At 47.0% G+C, this 17,735-nt stretch overlaps 2 protein-coding genes across 3 annotated transcripts; one reads left to right on the forward strand and one right to left on the reverse strand.

Annotated features, from left to right (window-relative positions):
* The first annotated feature begins 6,982 nt into the window (after positions 1–6,982).
* On the forward strand, positions 6,983–9,953 carry RNF208 (ring finger protein 208). Its single transcript, XM_043980920.1, has one exon. The coding sequence runs from the start codon at positions 7,946–7,948 to the stop codon at positions 8,699–8,701; it is 756 nt and encodes a 251-aa protein (XP_043836855.1). The 5' UTR covers positions 6,983–7,945; the 3' UTR covers positions 8,702–9,953.
* A 154-nt stretch (positions 9,954–10,107) lies between these two features.
* On the reverse strand, positions 10,108–16,745 carry LOC122739066 (RING finger protein 225-like). Of its 2 annotated transcripts, XM_043980921.1 has the most exons (4): positions 14,927–16,745; positions 14,224–14,331; positions 14,030–14,110; positions 10,108–13,938 (listed from the first exon to the last, which is right to left on the reverse strand). In XM_043980921.1, exon 4 carries the CDS (start codon positions 13,930–13,932, stop codon positions 13,234–13,236), a length of 699 nt encoding a protein of 232 aa, XP_043836856.1. In that variant the 5' UTR covers positions 13,933–13,938; positions 14,030–14,110; positions 14,224–14,331; positions 14,927–16,745; the 3' UTR covers positions 10,108–13,233. The 2 variants fall into 2 exon arrangements, with proteins under 2 accessions (XP_043836856.1, XP_043836857.1); XM_043980922.1 differs by lacking the exon at positions 14,030–14,110.
* Positions 16,746–17,735: the final 990 nt, after the last annotated feature.

The following is a 17,735-nucleotide window of genomic DNA, read 5'->3' on the forward strand; positions in this document are numbered from 1 at the left end:
CAATTTGGGTTAAGTGACTTGCCCAGGGTCACACAGCTAGTAAGTGTCAAGTGTCTGAGGCTGGATTTGAACTCAGGTACTCCTGACTCCAGGGCTGGTGCTTAATCCACTGTGCCACCTAGCTGCCCCGGGTATAATTTTTTTTTGGTGAGGCAATTGGGGTCACACAACTATTAAGTGTCAAATGGCTGAGCCGGATTTGAACTCAGGTCCTCCTGATTCCAGGGCCAGTGCTCTATCCACTGTACCACCTAGCTGCCCCTATTCCATCTTTTCTACAAGAAAATATGCCTTCACTTTCTCACCTCACACAGTTCTCAAACCTTTGTGATCTGGATTCTATTTCCATCACTCACTCACTCAGTCATTTAATCAATCAGATTGTAGATGTTGTTGGTCCTTCATTCTTTTTTTTAGTGAGGCAATTGGGGGTTAGTGACTTGCCCAGGGTCACACAGCTAGTATGTGTTAAGTGTCTGAGGCCGGATTTGAACTCAGGTATTCCTGAATCCAGGGCCGGTGCTTTATCCACTGCGCCACCTAGCCGCCCCAGGTCCTTCATTCTTGAAGAGAACCATCAGGAGGGTGATGCTTTGACTTGTAAGTGAATTGCAATTAAGTGAGGCAGAGCTGCACAGTCTTGAGACTGGATTCTAATCAATCAATAAACCTACTACTGCCTACTATGTGCTAAACATTGTGTAAAATGCTAAATAAAAAAAAATAGATAGTCTCTTCCTCAAGGAACTCACAGTCTAATGGGGGGAGGGAAAAACACAAAAGGAACCTGAAAATTAGGGTGAAAGGGGAGGAGGAAAAGGTATCTGAGGGGCTTTCATGGAAAAAGTCCATGAGAGAAGTACCAAAGTAGTTTAGCCATATGAGAAATCAGATATCTGAGCAGTGCTCTCTCTTTCCTTAAATGAAGGTTTGGTGTTCACAGCCCTACCCTCTAGAGGGTAGTGATGAAGTAGAATACTAAGACTGATGAGATCTTATAGGATGATGAAACTACTCTAAAGTTCCAAATGATTCTTTGTTCTTGTTCTTGTTCTCCTCTTCCTCTTCCAAGGGTATTTTTCAGTCCTCACTCTCATCCTTGATCTTTCTGCAGTCTTTAATACTGTTGAACATCCCTTATTTTGGGGTACTTCTCTTCCCTGGGTTTTTATGATACTTCTCTCTTGTGCTTATCTTCCTTCCCAACAGATCAATCTTCAGTCTTCTTTGTCAAATTGTTATCCATTCCCCTTCTTTGCCATGCATGGGTATACCCTAAGGCTCCCTCCTGGGCCTTCTCCTTTTCATTCTTTTCTCTCTCTCTTTGACTTCATCTGCTCCCAAGAATTTAATTATCATCTCTATGTAGATAATTCTCAGATCTACACTTCTAGCTCTTATCTTTTTCCTGGGACTGCTTCCTACCAGCAATTTCACTGGACATCTCCAACTGCATGACCACAGGCAACTCAAACTCATTATCTGCAAAAAAAAATCTTACTATCTTTTCTCCCAAACCCATGCTTCCTTTTTACTTCTGCTAAGGCCACTACCATTCTCCCAGTCATCCAGATTCAAAATTTAAGAATTGTCAACACTGTGCTAGCTGTCTCACCCTTTATCTAATCAGTTGCTAAATCTTGCTAATTCTACCTTCTTAACTTCTCTCCTATTCATCTCTTTCTCACCATTTAAACCACAACTACATAATTAACTCTTTTTTTTTTAGTGAGGCAATTGGGGTTAAGTGACTTGCCCAGGGTCACACAGCTAGTAAGTGTTAAATGTCTGAGGGCAGATTTGAACCCAGGTACTACTGACTCCAGGGCTGGTGCTCTATCCACTGCGCCACCTAGCTGCCCCCATAATTAACTCTTGTTTTTAAATTAATAAAGTATTTTATTTTTTTCTGTTACATGTAAAGATAGTTCTCAACTTTTGTTTATACAAGCTTTACAATTTCAGATTTTTCTCCCTCCCTCCCCTCCCCCTCCCCTAGACAGCAGGTAATGTGATATAGGTTATATATATATACACAAAATAACATTAATCCTATTTCTGCATTAGTCATGTTATAAGAGAAAAAATCAGAGCAATGATGAAAAACCTCAAAATAGAAAAAAACAACAGCATCAAAACCAAAAGAAATAGTATGGTTCATTCAGCATCTATACTCAGCAGTTCTTTTTTTTTTTTCTTGGATTTGGAGATCCTCTTCCATCACAAGTTCCCTGGAACTCTTCTGTGCCATTGCATTGGTGAGAAGAATATAGTCCATCACAGTAGATCAACACTCAATGTTGATGATACTGTGTACAATGTTCTTCTGGTTCTGCTCATCTCACTCATCATCAGCTCACGCAAGACCCTCCAGGTTTCTCTGAACTCCTCCTGCTCATCACATAATTAACTCTTACCTGGACTAGTCACCTCTTACCTGGACTATTGGATTATCATCTTTAGCATCTAGTCTCCTCTCCAGTTCATTCTCTATACAGTTGCCAAGTTGATATTCTTAAAATGAATATCTGTCCATGTCACTCGTGAATGTGAGATTGAGAATGAATGAAAGGGGAGGGATGACTGCTGGGGCAGGAAACTGGAGAGAATGAAGTCAAGGGTTCAGGAAGAAGGGTTAACCATCTTGAAAATTAGAAACATCTCAACTTCTGTGGCCAGAGGGAAAGAAGAAAAGGCAATTATGCCAGGAAGGTTTGAGGAATAAAGGAGAGCTGAAGAAAGGCAGTTGAATGGCTTCAACCTCCTCAAGGGAGAAAGAGGCTAAATCATCTTCTGTGATTGTGGAGAGTGACAGTGTGGTTGGTGGTGAGAGGATAGAAGGAACTTGCTGCTGGGAATTAACGAAGAGTCGCTAAAGATAGAACAGGATTGTTAAACTGTCAGCTGAAATTATGTACCATGAATTTGGTTTTTTGTTTGTTTTTAAAACATTTTTTTTAGTGAGGCAATTGGGGTTAAGTGACTTGCCCAGGGTCACACAGCTAGTCAAGTGTCTGAGGCGGGATTTGAACTCAGGTACTCCTGGATCCAGGGCCGGTGCTTTATCCACTGCGTTACCTAGCTGCCCCTTCAATACGTTTAAAAAACAAATTCATGGGGGCAGCTAGATGTCACTTAACCTCCATAGCCCCGCAAAAAATAAATAAATAAATAAATAAATTTTTAAAAAAAGTATTGATACATTTTAACAAAACATTTTGGAAGAAATATAAAAAATTCCCTGCAAAGTACAATCCTTCAAAACAATAAGTTGTTTATTATTATTATTATTATTTTGGTGAGGCAATTGGGGTTAAGTGACTTGGTTGGGGTCACACAGCTAGTAAGTGTTAAGTGTCTGAGGCCAGATTTGAACTCAGCTACTCCTGACTCCAGGGCCAGTGCTCTATCCACTGTGCCACCTAGCTGCCCCAAGTTCATAATTTTTAACAGACAATAGGAATGTTCTCTTTAGCTTTGTTAGTACACATATCATCATTTTCTAGTGGGTTAAATTAACTAAATTGTGCAGTGAAAAGAGCTCTTGCTTTGGAGTAAAAAGATCTGGATTTGCAGTAAGAAGTTCAAATCCTTGCTCAGTTACTACCTGTGTGACTTTAAGCAAGCTGTTTTAACTTCTTTGTATCTCCATCTCCCTATCTTGTAAAATGAGGTGTTGGATTAAGGCACCTCTAGGATTCCTTCCAGCACTAAACCTATGATCTAATAAATGTCACAAATTTCTGCAAGCACTTTCAGCAGCTCTGGAATAGAAGCAAGAAAGCAAAATGAAACAAATTTAAAAACCAGACATTGAAGGTTACCCAAGGACAGGGAATGTCAAGGAGGCAAGGGCTCCTAAGATAAGTAGTTAGTGGCAAGGCAAATCATGGGACCAAGGCTTGGGTATGGAGGCAAATAAAACCAGAGTAGGGGATATGGAATGGGAGAATAGGAGAGGTTCAAGGAACTGAAGGTTACAAAAATGAAGAATATGAATGAGAGAGATAGAAAGATAGGAACTTGTTTTTGAAAAGTGGAATTCCAAGGGTCTTAGAATCTTAGAAATGGTTTAATTCTGAATGATTGTAAAGTCTAAAGTATGGGGGGGCAGCTAGATGGCACAGTGGTTAAAGCACCGGCCCTGGATTCAGGAGTACCTGAGTTCAAATCGGGCCTCAGACACTTGACACTTACTAGCTGTGTGACCCTGGGCAAGTCACTTAACCCCCTATTGCCTGCAAAAAAAAAAAAAAAAAAAGAAGAAAAGTCTAAAGTATGTCCTTCTTGGGTGGAGAAAATCATTGGCGTGGAGGTTGTAGAGAAATTAAGAAATCAGGTTCCTAGTGGCATTGTCAACATGAATATTAAAATCACTGAGGATGATGGCAGAAGATAGGTTAGAAAGACCATAAGCCAGGTGAGAATCCTGTGCCAATAGGCTTTGGGTTACACAAACAAGTGATAATATTCCTCTAAGAAGTAAAGGCATCCTTTGGTAAAGATGAGGTAGAGCCTTATGTTTGGGGCAAGGTGTGAAATTATGATCACTGACAGGATGGTGAAGGTAAAAGTAGCTGTAAAGAGACTAACGCTAGAAGGACTTTAAATAATTGAAAAAGTTGGGAGAATGATCTGGAAGTCAGAAGGTGCCAGTCACCAAGATGGGAGAGGGGAGTGCATGGGAATTGAAAGGTCTTTGAAAGAAGAAAGGAGGTCATCTGGGGTTTATGGTAGGGAGATACACTCTGGAAATGCAATTGGGAGTGAGGGATATGCTGACCATTCCTCTTGGTCTCTAATTTGGGGCAGTAGGAGGAGTGTCTCTAATGAAGATGGTTGAAAGAGATATGGAGTCCTTGGAGGAAAACTTGATTTCAATTAAATTGGGAAAGGGGTAGGTGTATTGGCTGAAAAGTTTGAGGATGTAGAACCGTTGGTTGACCATAGATGGGGACCATAACCTCTCTGGGCTTCTATTTGTAGCAGTGTGTCTGAGAGGGGTAGATTTATATGTAAAAGGAGGAGGATGGTTAGGTGATAATTCTAGCTCTAAATATTACTCTAATTCCTATAGCTTCCCTTTTTCTCTCAGTTCAAATTCTATTTTTCCCCAGATGGACCATGTATGAGTTAAATTCAGATTCTGGAGTCTGCAGGCAACTCACTGACTCCTGGGTCCAATTCTCCTAAGGTAAACCTTTCTCCTCAAGTTGGCCTGAGAGAAGGCATTTTCCTTGACCACCCTGCTAGGATCTATGGGCTCCCCTATGGCTAGTCTCTAAGCCCTAGAGTAGGGACAGCTAGGTGGTGCAGTATATACGGCACTGGCCCTGAAGTTGGGAGGACCTGAGTTCAAATTTCACCTCAGACACTTACTAGTTGTGTGATCCTGGGCAAGTCATAACCCCAGTTGCCTTAAACATCAGGGGCCATCTCCAGTCATCCTGATGTATATCTTACCACTGGACCCAGATGGCTCTGGAGGAGTGAGGCTGATGACCTTGCACAGCCCTCCTTCACTTAAATCCAATTCACTGCAAGTCACGACATCACCCCGATGTCATGGTCCTCTTTGAAAATGAAGGACAGGGGGCAGCTAGGTGGCGGTGTGGATAGAGCACCAGCCCTGGATTCAGGAGGAACTGAGTTCAAATCCAGCCTCAGACACTTGACACTTACTAGCTGTGTGACCCTGGGCAAGTCACTTAACCCTCATTGCCCCACCAGGGGGGGGGGAAATAGAGTGAAAATGAAGGACAAACAACAACGACAAGCCCCAGAGTTCAGAGGTAAAAAACGTAGATTTGGATTTAAAGGCTGCAGAGGAGAAATCAATATAGAGGGTTATGGTGAGTCATGCAATGTGTTTGTGAAACAACCAGGGGAGCAGAGAAAGGGTGGAAGTTTGAATTCAGCAAATGGATCATTCAGGTATGATGGAAGAAATGCAGATGAGGACAGTCGAGTTTTCCTGGTGGCCTGGCATCACCTGTGGCTTGGCATCCCAGGAGATACAATTGCTGTCTCCACTAAACCACACCCCCAAATTCCTAATAGCCCATTCTGGCCAAGTGTCCCCTTTCCCCCAGTCATTCCTCCCCTTCCCCCAGGCCGCATTGTGTGTGAGCAGGGCCTGAGGCCTGGGAGGAGAAAGCCCGGATTTCCTGTGCCAGAGCCTGGCTCCCAGAGCCTGGAGCTGACCCCCAAGGACTGAGGCCTTGCCTGGGAGTGGGAACTAGAGTCCCTGAGGCTGGGGCTCCTGTGTCATTCGTTACACCCAATAGCGTGTGTGTCTGTTCTTTCATGGAACTAAGGGTGCAGTCGTTGATGATGAGAAAATATGGAAGAGCCAGTGCTGTGACAGTTAGGGCTCCTGCTACGAGCATGTACCCCCATTGACACCTCCCACCTCTAGGCTAGCCTTGGAGAGAGGGGGAGGGGGACCCTCGGAAACACTTGATGGCCCCTCGCTGTAATTGGGGGACATGAAATATGTTTGTGTATTGGGTGGGGACTCAGCCTGGGAACCTCAACTCTCCAGCCTCAGGAGGGGCCTGAGTCACCTTCCCTACTATTATGAACAGTGGGGGACTGGGGTGGGGAGGACCCCAGAGCAGCGGGGGAGGCGAGGAGGGTCTGGCTGGGAGAGCTGGGGGCGGGGTCAGGTCGGGGGCCCGGGGGCCGGGGGAGGCGCTGCAGCCGCGCGGAGCGAGCGAGCGAGGGGAACGCGAGGCGCAGCGCGCACTCACTGCGGTCCCCGCGTCTCCGCCGCAGAGCGCGCTCCGCTCCGCACGCACCTGCCGCCGTCGCCGCCGCCGCCGCCGCCGCCGCCGAGCCCAGCTGAGCCAGCCGCGCCGCGCCCCCCGCCCGCGCCCCCGCCCCGGGCCCGGGCCCCTTCATCCTCCCGCCGCATCCCCCGCCGCCGGGCCCTGTTCCTCCTTTCCTGCCTCTCTCTTTCTGAGCAGCCGCCGGAGCGCGCCGTGCCGGAGAGCCGCCTCGGGCCGAGCCGGGGAGCGGGCGGCGCATCCCCTGTCTCTGCCTTTCAGATAACCTCGGCGGAGGCGCGCCCGGGCTGGCCGGGCCTGGGGCCGCAGCGGAGCCTCGGGGGACCGAGCCAGGTGACAGACGGGGCCGGAGACGGGGCGGAGGGAGGCCTGGGGAAAGGGCACCCATAGCGGCTGGACCCTGCGGGCTCTCGCCTGCCCTGGCCTGAGGGCTGTCTGCCGGGGGAGGGGGGACGCTGCTAACCCCTCCCTGTCCCTTCTCTATCCCCTCTTTTCTCCAAGGGCTTTGGGGGCGGAGCACACACCTGGGCCGGAGGCGGGGGAGGGGGCCTTAGGTTTCTGGACCCGGTTTGGGAGTCAGAGGTCAGGTTCCAGCTTTGGGGATGAAGGTGGTTCAGGAGTCAGCCAGTTCATTCTAGGGTCACGTCTCCTTCAGCCCGGTGACCTCCTTTACCCTTTGGTCTCTGTTTTCAGTTTCTTTCCTCTTCTCCCTAGTGCCCCAGGACTGGTGGGAGGGTAGGGTAACCAACCCCCCTGGGAAGCCCCGCCCTGGAGCCATGGCAGCCACAAAGTGCCTGGGCGTCCAGCTGCCTGGCTGCTGGGACCACTGACTCAGGCCAGAGAGGAAGCCGCCTGCATACCTCCTCAGATCGAGGACAGGGGCCCTGGGGGAGGCATCTATACCTTGGGGATCCCCTACATCCACCCCTCCTGTCACGTCCCCTTCTCCTGACCCTTGCCCTGGGAGGAAGCTGGGGCTCCTGGGGGGGTCTCCCCCCCAGATCTGTCCCCATACATTCCCACCGGCCGCCCCTGGGAGTCAGGGGGGCGGCCGGGGACCATCCCAATCCTGGCACTGCCAGGATGTTGTCCCCGATGCTGGGTCCTCACCAGCACCCCCAACCCAGGGCCCAACCGGCCTAAGTGCCACTAGCCGGATGCCGGCGCCCCCTGGGCCCGAGGCGAGCGGCTGGCCCGGCCTCCTCATGTCCTGCCTGAAGGGCCCACAGGTCATCCTCAAGATGGAGACCATGAAGATCGTCCACCCTGAGAAGTTCCCAGAGCTCCAAGCGGGTACTCCCCGCTACACGCCTACCCCCAGGCCTGCTCCTGCCCTGGCCCCCAAGAGGGCCTGGCCTTCTGACACCGAGATCATTGTCAATCAGGCCTGTGGTGGAGATGTGCCTGCCCTCGAAGGGGTGCCTCGTACACCACCTCCACCCAGGAGGCCCCGGAAGAGCAGTGCTGAGCTGGGCTTCCCCCGGGTAGCTCCTGGTGATGAGGTCATTGTGAACCAATACGTGTTACGGCCTGGCCCAGCCGGGGAGCCACTGGAGTGCCCGACCTGTGGGCACACATACAACCTGACCCAGCGGCGTCCTCGTGTGCTCTCCTGTCTGCATTCAGTCTGCGAGCAGTGTCTGCAAATCCTTTACGAGTCCTGCCCCAAGTACAAATTCATCTCTTGCCCTACTTGCCGCAGGGAGACTGTGCTCTTCACTGACTATGGGCTGGCTGCCCTTGCTGTCAATACATCCATCTTGAGTCGTCTGCCACCAGAGGCACTGACTGCTCCACCTGGCCAGTGGGGTGGCGAGGCTGAGGGCAGCTGCTACCAGACCTTCCGCCAGTACTGTGGGGCTGCCTGCACCTGCCACGTGAGGAACCCGCTGTCCTCCTGCGCCATCATGTAGTGCCCCTCCCATCCTTATACCTGCTGCCCCCTCATCCCCCATGCTAGGACTTCTGCTCCCCTTGGTCCCCCCAGATCCCAGGCACAGACTGATGCTAGAAGACTCATCAGAAAAGGACTACAACCCAGATGTTCCCTGTCTCCATCTGTCCTGGGATCCTCACTTCCTCTGACCTCCCTGGATGTTTGCTTACCCCCTGAAGCTGCTTCTCCTAGAAGTGGGGCCACACTAGGCCCTAGGAAGAAGCCTTTTCCGCCCCTGCCCTGCTGCTTCCCATTCCTCTGCAGCCAGTTTTTGCCATTAAAACTCTTTGCCAAAGTTGCCATTTCAACTGCTAACTGGAACCATCTTCAACAGCACAACCCTCCTCCCCAGGTGGACTTGAACCCCACCCCCAGTCTCCCCTCTCTCTTCTCCCTTACAGCAGAGTAGTCGTGGGAGAAAGGCCCATGAGGCCCAACCCAGAGCCCCTTCAACCTAACAGGTTTACCCTCCTGCCCAGGGTTCCGTCCCAGGTTCTCTCTTGCAACAGTGAAGACATGGTCCCCTGGAGTCTCAGGTCAGCATGCAGCTAAGGCTCCGTCTGTGTGCTGTGCTAAGTTGGGCTTTGTGTGTGAGCCTGGGAAGCATGGACAGCTGGGTCCAGAGGCCTTGCAGTAAATGGACATGTCTGGGCTGGTTCCATCAGCCAAGGATTCCCCAGCAGGAAGAGATGACAGCAACCTAGCCCTTTCCTGCTGGGGTGACCCTTCTTGGAACTCTGGTCCTCAACTGCTGCTGTGCTTGAGACCTACTGAACTCGTCTTTCCCCGGGGTCACGTGCGGTAAACCTTTTTATTTGCGTTCAGCCCAGATAGTGTCAGGGGCAAGAATAAGGACAAAAACTCCTAAGGACAGTTCATATTTCTATAGCACTTTACCGTTTACAAAGCGTTTTCCTCACAACAACCTTGTGAGGTAAGCAATGCAAGTATTATCCCCATTTCACAAATGTGGAAACAGGCTCAGAGGTGACATGACTTGCCCAAGGGACTTGAACCCCAATCATCTAAGTCTAGCGCTTCTTCCACTACCCTTTGCTGTCCCCCAGGAGCAGGTGATCTGTAAGTTATTCCATATAAGCTGCTCTGGGGCCCAATATTTGCTCTGATCAGGAATGCGTGCTCTTCAAACTCATCTGCTTCTCTGCTATTGTGTTTCTTTCCTTCTTCTGCCCCAGAGTTTCCTAGTAAAGACTCCTTTTGAAAAATTCGAACCTTGTCGGTGCCTGAACTTGGGAGAAGAGGGTGGGAGGGTGTGGTGGAAGGTGTCCATGCAGCTCTGATGACTGGGGATAAGGATGGCAGGTGGACTGAACAGGTTCTAAGGCCAGTGAGAATCACATCGCAGAGGGAGAAAGGAAGCCCCAGGGGGTTATTGTCCAACTGAATCGCTGATACATGCCAAGCTCTTTCTGACTGGACCTCACCTCTAATCCCTGGGCACACTAGGGCCAGGCTTTTTGTACCCTACGGCTACCTTTTGGTAGCGGGAACTGGGTCCAGATAGGGAGAGGGAATCACAAGAGTCTTTGGGCTGTTAAGGGTGGGAGACTGGATAGGAGTCATAGGGGGACAAAGAAGCCATGGAATCCACATGGAGCTGGACCATGACTGCTCTGGAGGGTGGAAATCATGTGCACCCAGGCCTGGTTTTCATACTCCAGGCATTGTACTCACCTAATACATTCTACCCTGTGGGCAGCTAGGTGGCGCAGTGGATAGAGCACCGGCCCAGGAGTCAGGAGTACCTGAGTTCAAATCTGGCCTCAGACACTTAACACTTACTAGCTGTGTGACCCTGGGCAAGTCACTTAACCCCAATTGCCTCACCAAAAAAAAAAAAAAATACATTCTACCCTGAAGCTAATGCCAAGATGTTAAGCAGTTGGTTGAATCTTGCACCCTCTTAAGTGTAAACCAGAGCATCTGTTAGGGCAGAAGGAGACTGGGTGCAGCCAAGAAGCCATAGAATTTCACTGTATGGAGTGACTTTGGAGACCACTGAGTCTAATCACCTTCCCTTGTACATCTTGTTGGAGGAGGTTTTATCCAGTATCTGTTTAAATGCTTTCCATGATAGAGGTGACCTCAAAGATTGCCTATTCTTGACAGCTGCTTTTTAGAAGATTCTTATATTGATTTGAAAAACGCCTCTCTCAAACATTTAGTCTGGACAGAGTAAGCCTAAACTCTTTCCGAAGAAGGGTTTAGACATCCCAAGATAGCAACCATGGCCCCCCCAAATGGTCAGTTTCTCTCTCTGGGCTTCAATTTTCTCCTTTGAAAAATGAAGGGGTTCATCTAAATGATATTAATGCAGTCTTTTCTAGTTCTAACATTTAAAAAATAATTTTATTGATGTCTTTTGTATAATACAAATCATCAATACAAAATACATCAATAGGTTTTGTACATCACCAGAATTTCTCTTAGTATTCTCTTTCTTTTTCCTCTCCTGGAGGGTTGTCCCTTGTAATAAATACTATTTTTAAAAGGAAATGTGGAAGTGAAAAAAAATCATTAAAACTGATTAATACATCTAAAAAGTCTGAAAAATATGCAGTGTACCACACTTGAGTACAGCCCACTTCTGGCAAAGGAGTAGGGTAGGGATGTCTTCATTTTTCTTTTTTTGGGGGGCCATGCTTGTTCTTTGTAATTTTGTAACACTTGATTGTTTTGTGGTTCTTTCCATCTACACTGTTGTAGTCATTGTGTATTTCAGCAGTTTTCAAAGCATGATCCACAGATATCTGTGGGTCCCCGAGACCCTTTCAGAGGATCTGCAAAGTCAAAATTATTTTCATAATAATAATAAAACATTATTTGCCTATTAAAATACTCCTCCCTATTTCAACCACATCTTTGTCAGGCTGAATTTTCTTAAAACATTTCAATTAAAACAACATTACAACAGACTGAAGATGCAAGCAAATATGAAAATCCAGTTGTCTATTAAGCCAGCCATTAAAGAGATTTGCAAAAATAAGTGAAACAATGACACTCTTCTCACTACATTTTTGTTTTGTAAAATAGTTATTATTCATAGAAAATAGGCAGTTTTTATTAACATGTAACAGGTTTATTGTTATTTAAATGAATAAATATTTTTTAATTGATCAGTTTTACTTTCTAATATAATAAATATCAATGGATATTACATAAACAAAAACTCAGTAGGGGCCCCAATAACTTAAAGAGTGTAGAGGGGTCCTGAGACCAAAAAGTTTGAGAATTGCTAGTTTATATTGTTTTCTTGGCTCTTCTTAACTTCAGCCTGCATCAGATTGAGCAAATCTTTCTGTTTCTCTGTAGGTCATTTCTTACAGCACAGTGATATGTTACATTATATTCATGTATCATCATTTGTTTAACCATTTCCCAATGGATGATACCCAGTTCTTTCAACCAGTTCTCATAGGACATGGTCTCCAGGCCTCTCATAACCTCTGGTCTCCCTTTTCTGGGCACGCTCCAACTTTTCACCATCCTTCTCAATGTAGTTCTTAAGATGTAGTCTGATGAGAGCAGGGTACAAACTGGACCCAGCTCCTTCATTTGGAGCCTTGGACTGCTGCTCTCTCTGGTCGAGCACTGTTGTGTCTCTGTCCCCAGTGCTTGTGGGCTCTGCTTTTTATGGGCTCCCCTTTGTGGCCTGGGGTGTGTGTATGTGTGTGGGAGACAAGTTCCAGTAGAATTTAGGTGGCTGCAGAAGGGGTCACTCTGGAATTCGGTGAGGTCCATTTACACCCCTTGGAATTTTCACACTCAGATAAGTGCTGTGTTCACCACAGTTGGCCATGTCCCTGGTAGAGAAGGCAGGTGCTCATATGGTCAGAGTCCAGCTCTTCCCCCAGAGATCTCCCATCTGCTGGTTTGAGGCCTGAGATTCCACTACAATTAGGTGGGAGCAGTTTCTATTTCCCTACCTTCAAGCCCAAGTCTGGCTGACCTTCAGGGACCAGCCGAAGGGCCCTTATCTGAGGCCTCCAGACAAGGAGAGGGGCAGAGAAGGGCATTTCTGCCCCTCCCCCCAGCGACCTCTCTGCCTTCCATACCAAGAGGGCACTTGTCTTTTGACTCAGGCTGCCCACACCTGCCCCTTCTATACCCACCATCTCAGTGTGTTTATTGTCTTCCCCCCACTTCTTTTCACTAATGCAAATGATCATTTCTATAAATTATCCAGGTTGCAAACTTACTTCTGTTAGTCATCCAGTTCTGTCTTCCCCCGTTCAGTCCTGACGATCATAGCGGGCAGCTGAGGGAGTTGTGAGCAAAGTCTAAGCTCTCTAATCAGTGTCCATTAGCTCCTGGAAGAATTGTGCCCCAGATTTCTCAGATAATGTCACTTCACTCGCTTCAGGATCCTTCCAGTGATAGGCTGTGGCATGGCTCAGTCTCTGTTCAGTACTTCTTTGATGAGCAAATCATTAGTGAGTAGTAAGCAGGCCCACCCCCTCAAAAGGTCCTTTAGTGCTGGCTGGAGGGTCAGTGGCCTGAATGGTTAAGCAGGATAAAGAGCAATGCAAGCAGGAGGAGGGGCAGAAAGATGAGTACCAGTCCAAACATCTCCAGGGCTACCATTATCAGCATGATTAGGCATTGGGTGCAGGGCCCCCTCTCACGAAGGGCCCAGAGCCTGGCAATCAGGCAGGGTGGGCAGGGCAAGAAGGGGAGGCAACCTCGGTTCCCATGAAGTTGATAACGGTGCTCCAGGGAAGACCAGAGCCCTGTCCCTCGGGGAGGAAGGGCTGGGGGACTGGGAGGTGGTGGGGGTTGGGGCCCATCAGCCTGGAGCAACTCTTCCTGCAGCTGGTAGATCTCCCACTCCAACATAGGCGTCTTCTGTCGGCACAATGGGCACCGCACACGGCCCAGGTCAGTGCTGGGAGCTATGCCCAAGAGCCTGTTTAGGCAGTGTTGGCACAGGCCATGGCCACAGTTCAGCAACACCAAGAGGTGCTCATCTACCCCGTAGGGTTCTGTACAGATAGGACACTCATCTTCCACATCCTCCAGGAGTTGCGAAGTCCACTGGGCTCCAGCCCCCAATAGGGGCTCACTGTCCATGGGGACAGCCTCAGAAGGGCAAGGGGCTGAAGGAGTCAAGCTCTCCATTCCCTCCTCTTCATCTGGGGACCTAGACACAGGCTCAGTTGGCTCTGGCTCCTGGCTGCTCACAGCCATATCTTTCTAGAAAGGCAGGACCAGCGTTAAAGGTTAGAGATGAGGGGTTGGAGTTTCAGGAGTTCAAAATTCAGAAGGAAAAAGCAAAAACATTTACTATTTGCTGGCTGACTACTTCAGTTCCTGTGAGACTTTGGTAGTAGACCTGACTGCTCAGCCTGGCAGGGTCCCAAGGCTCCTGTGGGGACCACACACTCCTAGTACTTGACAATGCCAGGCCCTCCCCAGAGTCCCAGCACTACCCTCCCCCACAATTAGAGCAAACTTCTAAGAGTTTGTAGTCCCAAACACCTGGGTAGCGCTGGCTCCTGGTAGTCCTGATTCCTGGTGAGTTTGGGTTCCTAATTTCTGGCTTTGAGCTCTTCGTTCTTGGGTCACATCCAGATCCAGTTCTTCCTCCTGCCAAATCCAGAGAGACCAAATGATGAGGCAGGCCGGGGAGAAGTCTGTCGGAGCCCAGGTTCTAGTAGTATTTCTCTCTGGAGTGGCTCAGCTGACTGTGAATTCAGACTCCTCCCAGGGCTAGGGGCGGGGCAGGTAAGGGACAGCCTCAGGTGGGCAGGCCCCTCCCTAGCCAGGTGAGTACTGGCCTGGGAGGAGGCCCAGAAAACCTGAAACCTACAGATTCTGACACTTGGGCCTCTTCAGACTTCTTCCAACCCCATCTTGAATCTGTTCAAGGCACAAATCCTAGAAAACCATTGTCAGGATTTCCAGGTTCTGAGAATAGGAGGGGAGAAAAGACCTTCAAAGAGAAAGCATTTAATTAACTTGCCTTTATCAGGCACCCTACACCTTGCCTAGTTACAATTCCTTATTATAACAACCTTATTCTGTGGGGAAGGCAGGAAGATACCTAAAGCTACTGTTGTTTGGAGGCTCATGGTCTAGTTGGGAAGAGACTTGGAAAGGAGAGTAAGACTATAGACTCTAAGAACTAGGTTTAGATTTGGAGGAGCTGCTTTAAAACTCCAGATCTTCCACTTGTACTTACTGTGTGACCTGGGAAGTCACTCCTCTGGGTCTTGGCTTCCTCACCTAAAAATGGATCTCTCAGTCCCCTCCAGTGCCAAATCTATCATCCTAGGAAAATGAAGACATGGCACTAGAGGTCAAGTAATGGGGGTTGTCAGGCAGGGGAAGATGACTCTGAGCTTTTTTTTTTAGTGAGGCAATTGGGGTTAAGTGACTTGCCCAGGGTCACACAGCCAGTAAGTGTTAAGTGTCTGAGGCCGGATTTGAACTCAGGTACTCCTGACTCCAGGGCCGGTGCTCTATCCACTGCGCCACCTAGCTGCCCCTGAGCTGACTTTTTAGGAGTTGAAAGGGGAGAAATGTTATTCAGAAGAACGTTTCTGCTCTTTTTTTTGGTGGGGGAGAGTCACTAAAAATATTAAATTGCAATTTTTTAATCTCCAGCACTTAGCACATAGCAGGTACTTGATAAAAGTTTGATTAACTTTGTAATCCAATCAGCTGATTTGACTGAAAGTGACACAGGACAGGTAAACACCTTAATCAGCTCTCCAAATTCAATGCTAAGTTATTCACTGGCCTTTTCAGATCCTTGTCTTTATTCTTTCTTCCCTCTGAATGAACGAATGAGTAGTTTTTAAAGACTGCCAGGGAACCCAAATTGAATACAGACTGAATATGTCAAAATTTCCCAAAGTTGCTGGTGCTTTGATTATTTACAAGTTAGTCTTCTCATTGACCTCTCTAACATCGATCTTCCCCCAACCCAGCCAGTACATCTTTTTTCATTTCCTAAAAGATAAACTAGAGACACCTCTGCCTATACTGGGCAGGCCAGGAAATATATATTTTTAAAAATTTCTCAATGTGGCATTCAGAGCTTTCTTCAATCTCTCCCCCTACCCCCTATTATTTCATTTTTATATCAATTCCTGCCTCTCCATCAATCAACATTTATTAATCACTATATACCTGACTGTGGATAAAAGTACAAAGAATGAAATAATTATACTAGTAAAGAGTTTATGTTCCTAGAAAGCCTTCACTAAGTAGTAATCTTTCTTTTAAATATCGATGGCACTTGATGTGAGGACCACTTATTTAAAGTTCAAGGTCAATTAAACATTGACCAATCAAACTAATGCCTGGTATGATTTTAATTTTTTTTAGCTTTAATTCAATATTTTTCAGTTCCAAATTCTCTCATCCCCTCTCCTTTCCAACCCGAGAAAATAAAAAAAATAAAAACCAATACATGTATAGATACACAAAACAAACTCCTGCATTAACCATGTTATCATTTAACTTTTCCTGTGAGCATGTTAAGCTCATCCCTAACCTAATAGGTTCTCAATAGATGTTTTAATTCAATGACCAAGAATTCCTTAGGTTAGCACCAAATGATTCTTTTAAAACTCGAAATCTAGTACATTTAAATTTATAGGTATTAAGAAGGGCTGAAGATTTCTATTCTAAAGTATTCAGATACCCATTCCAAATATCCATTAGAAATGATTACATAGATTATTACACACAACTTTTCAGGAAGACAGGGTGGAAAATGCACAACTAGATTCATGTGTCACACTTGCATTTACATAGTTGCATGTTCTCAGGACAAGGAACACACCTCTTTCCTCATTTTTCACCTGGCTGTGTAATACTTTGGGACTCCTCTGATTGACTTATCCACAACACCCCCTCATTGAGTACTCCTCCTCCTCTTCCCCACCCCACTTTTCAGCTTCCTTTTGTTTTGTCCCTCATGGCAATGAGGGTTAAGTGACTTGCCCAAGGTCACACAGCTAGTTAAGTGTCGCATTTGAGGCTGGATTTGAACTCAGGTCCTCCTGAATCAGAACCTATGCTTTATCCATTGCACCACCTAGCTGCCCCCAGACTTTTCTTGTGCTAAGGCACAGTGCTTAGCACTTAGTAAGCACTGAATAAATGTTTATTGATTGAGATAGAAGCCAAATTGCAAGGGGTTGAGAACTGTGTGAGGTAAGAAAATGAAGGCATATTTTTGTGTGGAAAAAATGGAATGATACAGACTAAAGGATAATTAGATGGATTTGAAACTGGTTGAATGGTAGGACTCAAGGAGTAATCATTAATGGTTAATGTCAACTTGGTGGGTTCCCAGGGATGTTTGACCTTCCACTCTATCCTTCAGAACCCTTTGATAAAGCTGTGACCATTTAATATCTCAGAAAAGGAAATGTAAGAATAGGCTTAATATCCCCTAGTTGGGAGTCTGGCCTGGTCAGGAGGAACAGGGCAGCCTTATCTATTATGTAGTATCTTGCCTTCTCATCCTTCTAGTCTAAAATTGTAGACTACAACCTGATGTCATTTTAAAATGGCAGCATTGATAGGGTTTGTGATAGGCCTGGGAGGGTGGGAAGGTAGGCATCAACATTACTACCCCTTTACCCAATGAGTGTTTTTGAGATGACTGGACACTTGGCTCCAAAGAACCCCAGGGGAAGGGGTGGTAGTTTTGTTCCCAACCAGGTCCCAGTCACTTCCTGGGCATGGCCATGATAGGGAAATAGCCTTTCTAATTTAGTTCCTGAGGCTTCCTTTTCACCTAGGACCTCTAGGACTTTCTGGGACTTATTTATAAAAATCCCTCAATCTCCAAGTTCTCAATATAAGCACTGATTAGGTACAAATGCTTCTTTTCTTATTCTGTGAGGATATTACAGATTTTGATTCCATTTCCAGTCTCTGACTCTTCAAACTGAAATAGTCTCATCTTTATACCCACCCAGTTGATAATGAGTAACTACTCACACAAAATAGCCCCGACTAAGCCTGGGAAT

This window comes from Dromiciops gliroides, chromosome 2 (genome assembly GCF_019393635.1).
Source record: "Dromiciops gliroides isolate mDroGli1 chromosome 2, mDroGli1.pri, whole genome shotgun sequence".
Classification (NCBI taxonomy): Eukaryota; Metazoa; Chordata; class Mammalia; order Microbiotheria; family Microbiotheriidae; genus Dromiciops; species Dromiciops gliroides.

Coding starts and splice junctions, on each gene's coding strand:
- RNF208 (XM_043980920.1), top strand. CDS start 7,946: ATGCCGGCGCCCCCTGGGCCCGAGGCGAGCGGCTGGCCCGGCCTCCTC.
- LOC122739066 (XM_043980922.1), bottom strand. CDS start 13,932: ATGGCTGTGAGCAGCCAGGAGCCAGAGCCAACTGAGCCTGTGTCTAGG.